General features: G+C 39.5%; 1 protein-coding gene across 1 annotated transcript; it reads right to left on the reverse strand.

Moving 5' to 3' along the window:
- Positions 1–3,064: 3,064 nt before the first annotated feature.
- Positions 3,065–5,035, reverse strand: LOC149398440 (protein transport protein SEC13 homolog B-like). The gene is made up of 2 exons (XM_089615204.1): positions 4,899–5,035; positions 3,065–4,268 (listed from the first exon to the last, which is right to left on the reverse strand). The coding sequence occupies exon 2, from the start codon at positions 4,240–4,242 to the stop codon at positions 3,325–3,327; it is 918 nt and encodes a 305-aa protein (XP_089471330.1). The 5' UTR covers positions 4,243–4,268; positions 4,899–5,035; the 3' UTR covers positions 3,065–3,324.
- Positions 5,036–5,317: the final 282 nt, after the last annotated feature.

A 5,317-nucleotide genomic window follows, 5' to 3' on the forward strand; every position in this document is an offset into this window, starting at 1 on the left:
TCAAACGAATATTTGTTTCAATATTTATCTGAGTCGGACATGTAACATGTTTCATTAGTATTCACATAAGTTAAATGTTTAATTATATAGTCAAATACTATAATAAATCCTGGGAAATAAATGTTGTCTTGTTAGAGCTTGCATTACAAAGTCACAACATGAGAGTAGATAAGTTTTATTTTCTAACCTAAAAATTAAGAAGGCATAAAGATTGGACGTTATTGTATATGAAATTATAATTTTGACTCATTTTGAAAAAAAATACCCTGAAAACCATTTAAACACATGATGGTCATTGCAAATAATCGCAAATAATCGCAAGTCATTGAAAGTAATGACAACTACGACTCTTTTTGTAGCCTTAGTTGACCAAAACCATTCAAACGATTTAAACCCTTTAAATCTTTGATGGTCATTGCAAACGATCGGAAAATAAAATTAAAGTCATTAGAATTTAGGGCGACAACGACTCTTTTTGTAGTCGATGTTCCCAAAGAAGTCGTTGTTCTTCAGTATTTACAATGGTTTGTGATGAAATTCAATATATTTTTCAATCAGAGTAAAAAATAAACTAAATAATTAGTTTTTTTAAAGTTAATTTCATGAGTATTCGTTGGAGATCGTCGAGGATCATCGAAAATCATCAGAGATCGCCGGACGTCATTAGAAAACCATCAGTGGTCATCGGATGATTGAGACGAGAAAGTCAAAGAGATAGAAAAGTGAAAAAAAAAATGCTTGTAGATGTATTTTATCCAAAAGTTGGACAAAAGTCCAATTTGATATATTTTCCATATAGCTAGCCCAATCATAATATTTTGCAAGTTTTGAGGTCTACAAAATAAAAATTCTCTAAGAAGATAATGGTTTTTTTTTCTTCCCATCATCACAGTGACTTACTAGAGAATAGAGATTAGAGCGTGTCTTTAATTTTATATGTATTAGATCAAGTTATCATGTAAAGTTAAAGTAGGTGAATTCAAAACAGGTTCCGTAGTTGAATCGGTATTCAAATATCTAACTCGGATCGAGCTAGATGTGTGTCACGTCATGATGGCAAGGTGCGCACGGTTAATCGATGTGTCCCACGAGAGTTGAGGAGCTCCAAAGCTCGTTTACTCTAAAGTATAAATAGCTCATATCAACTATGAAAATGTGTCTGATTTTCTTTTTACGCGCATTCTCTCAAATCGTATCCTCGTTATTATGTAATCCGAGTACATTCAATAAAATTTTACATTTATTTTATTTCTTTATAAAATTATAGTAATCCTAATACCATAAACGTCTTATATTTCACATATATATACTTCATTTATTAAAATCTCATTTTCAATAATTCGAAGCCCAAGGGGATTGAATTTCAATTGGACTTCGTATCCAAAAAAAATTGTGAAATAAAATAGTTTCGTCGAATTCTCTAATGCTAAGAGATTTGATATGGTTAAAGTTGACCATGTGGAACCCGGGAAATGGGATCCCCTGGTCCCGTCCCCCGGAACCGTAAAAAAGGTACCGGGAAATCCCGGAACCATTTTCCACGGTACCGGGAGATCTCACCCAGATGAGTCTGATACAAACTGAAACTGTTTGTATTGATTAAAAAGGATTACGATGAGATATCGGACATTTGAGAGCTCCGTGCTCTCCAATTTGAAATTTCTTCCGTACAAAAGCTAGAGACTTTTCAGATTTCTCTTTGATACCCTTTTCCTTTCACTCCCCTCCTATTTATACCAAGTAAATGACTACTTAGTTCTAATTATGAAACAGCCCTTTAATCCAAACAGAGTCAAACCGGGCATTTTCGACACAATTAACGGCAAGTGAAGATGAATGGAATCTCGTGTGAACATGGGAGTCAGAGTAGTAAACTTGGCTGCGAACTCCCACGGGAAGCGAGCACTTTCGCAGGTGACTCGTCTCGATTTTTCTCAAGAATCTCTATCACAACTGCTCCAACAGAAGCTGAAATTTAGACTTTTGTACGATTTGGGAATTCGTTCCGGGCCAACCTGTTTCCACGGCTCAATTTCACTTCCCCACCTGTCCAGGTCGTGATAAACTCGCAGTAGGACCATAGCCCCGAGCACATTGTACGATACAGTAACCATAAAGTTTACTGTCAGATCTTCGTAGTGACAATATAAAATCTTGAAACATTTGAGAACTAAAGAAATATAATGTGTCACATAAAATCAGTCCCACCCGCTATCTCATATTGAAACAATGTTCAGAATTTCATTCTTTCCCTCGAATTTCTTAAATTTATAAATCCGATAGAGAATTTAGATTTCCGCTCATATTTCCTCATGAATACATATTAAGCTAAATTTTTTCAATGAGCTGATATATCATTTTGAAGACTTCCTTTAGATTTTAGGATTAAGTTGATCAAGACTCATACATACTCTTGACTGAGTCTATTCCCCAGCTGTGGTTACAATGAACCAATTTTTTAACTGTGCGCTTTTCATTTATGCATAACAATTCTAGATAACCATGTCTAATAAATCCCATATGAAGAAGAAATCTCAAACGCCCAAATGAATCAGATCCACAAATGTATCAAACCTCAAAAGCTTTCATTTCTAACTGCAGTACAGTAGTAAAGCAGACTCGTTTCCTATCACAAATCCTGGTAACATACTTGACAAAGGACAATAACAATAACATATATAAAAAAAATAAAGGTAAAAAAAAGGTAAAAAGACTTCGAAGATTTTCCGTCCTAGGTGTCGCCACTCTGGTTACGTCTATAAAAAGAAAACTGATGTCTAAAAACGAACACTGGCGTTCGCCACTCTGTAACATCTATAAAAATCATCCTTTTTGTTTTTAATAACTTCAAAACAAACAATAATGAAAAAATGCTAAGAATTTCACTCTATCTCAAAGACTCAAACAGAGAATTTTGATCTACTATTTCCTCACGAATACTAAATTTTTATGCTTAGTTTTTCAATAAAATGATATACCATTATGAATACTTCCTTTAGATTTTAGGATTACGTTGATGAAGACTTCAACCATACTATTGTCTGGTTACAATCAAACACAACAATTCTTGAAAGCCATGTCTAATAACGAGAGATTTCACGACTTTTCTTCTGGCACATAAAATCCCAAATGAATAAGATCCACAAACGTATAAATCTGAAGAGCTTTCACTTCTAACTCCAGTACGGTAGTAAAACAGTCTCATTTCCTATCACAATCCTTGATAATGACAACAACGACATAAATAAATAAAAAAAACAAGGTAAAATAAAACCAAACCAAAAAAACAAAACAAAATAAGAAGATCACGAACAAAAAAAAAGTCTAGGTGTCGAGGGTTGTGACCTGTTGCCACTGGCCGTCGACGGCCTCTTTCCAGAGCGTGGCGTTGTTGTTCCCGTCGGCCACGGCGAGCAAGTTTCCGGTGAGCGACCACGAGACCTTCCAAACGGGCGTCTTGAAATCGTTCAGCAACTTCCCTTCCCACTGCTCGCCTTCTTTGGCCACGGTCCATATCACGACGGTCCCGTCCTGCGACGCGCTCGCGATCGTGGACTTCGGAAGTCCCAAATTCGGGGCCCACGAGACGTCCCTGACCCAATCGGCGTGCTTCTGCAGCGCCGGAAAACAGTCCATCTTCCACACCCCGTTGTAGACCTTCCACACTTTGACCGTGTTGTCGCACCCGCCCGAGGCCAGCTTCTGTACCGGCTCGGCGGGCCCGCCGACAAGCGCCCCCGGGCCCATCGCCGGGGCCCACGAGACCGAGGTCACGCCCACCGGGTGGGCCTGGTCGATCCTCGCCGAGTCCCAGCCCGAGCCGTCGGGCCGGGCCGTGAAGACCGAGATGTTCCCGTCGGAGGACCCGCAAGCCAAGCAGAGCCCGAGCTCGTGCGGAGCCCAGTCGATCGAGTTCACCGACGACTTGTGGTCTGAGAACACGTGGGCTTGGTGCCACTCGTTCGGGTTTCCCTCTTTCCACACGATGACCTGCCCGTCGTAGGAGCACGAGGCCAGGACCGACCCGAACTTCGGGTGGGCCCACGCGACCTCCCAGACGGGCCCGCGGTGGCCGCTCAGCGTGGCCAGAGGAGTCTGAGAGCTCGCGTTGCTGTTGTTTCCGACTCCGACGATCTTCACCGTCGCGTCCGACGAGGCCGTCGCGAGGCGTTTTCCGTAGTAGTCCATGGCTATGCCGTGGATCGTGTCATTGTGCCCGGTTTCAATCTTTTGCGGAGGCATCGCTTGTTGTGTAGTATCACTTTTCCCTGTTGGGGGTCATCAAATCAAGTAAGCAAACAAATCTCCAAAAGAATCATCTTCTGAACAATAGATCTCTTCTTATCAACTACATCCATACAGACTGAATTATCGCGAACAGCGTCTACTCTACACTGCATATATCACTTTTCCCTGTTGTGGTTATCAGATCAAATAAGCAAAAGATCCCCAAATGAATCGTCTTTTGAACAATAGATCACTTCTTATTAATTACATTCAAACAGACTGAATTATCGCGAATCAGCGTCTACTCTACACTGCACATATCTTGCCAATGCGATTCCAGGATAAATTAAGATGGTCTCAGCGATCATAAGTCTGAAATTTTCAAGAATTTATATACAGAACGAAATATAAAATAATTTCCAAGGTCGCAGAAGAAACACCCTACGATCTATCGAAATCTAAAACCTAGATCCAGAATGAAAACCTCGATCTCACACCCTACGAGCCGTTTACTACAAATTGACAGCAATTATTCGGGATAAATATTGAATCGCACGAGACGAACCCTAAATCAAATTCCTAAGCCTCAAACTATTACAGATCACAAAATTAATCGGAAAAATAAAAAATAAAGAACTTCAATACGGAAACGAAGGAAAGAAAAAGAATACCTCGAAATACGGAAATGGAAGAGCGAGAGAGCTTCGGAAGAATAATTTTCCTTTTTTCTGAGAGCTTCGAAGAAGATGAATCTGAATTTGAGAAAACCTTCGAGAATTGGCCCACACGGAACGATTAGACAAAGCCACGTGGCGGTTATTTATTGGTATTTTCTTTTTTTTTTTTGAGGAACGTGGATTTATTGGTATTTTCTTGACCCACATATATACCATTATGTTTTAATAAAATTTCGAATTTAAACTTTAGTTTTAAAAAAGAGTAAATGGCGGCAAAAGTCCCTAAAGTTTTCGGAAACAGCTAAGTTGGTCCCTATTCTTTTTTTTTACGGCGAAAGTCCTTCATGTTGAGTTTTCGTCATGCCGTTGATCCCCAACCCCATTTTGACGTTAATAAGTAACGATTTTAGGTC

This window comes from Urtica dioica, chromosome 5 (genome assembly GCF_054948205.1).
Source record: "Urtica dioica subsp. dioica isolate 48M chromosome 5, U.dioica_male_clone48M_v1_H2, whole genome shotgun sequence".
NCBI classification, from domain to species: Eukaryota; Viridiplantae; Streptophyta; class Magnoliopsida; order Rosales; family Urticaceae; genus Urtica; species Urtica dioica.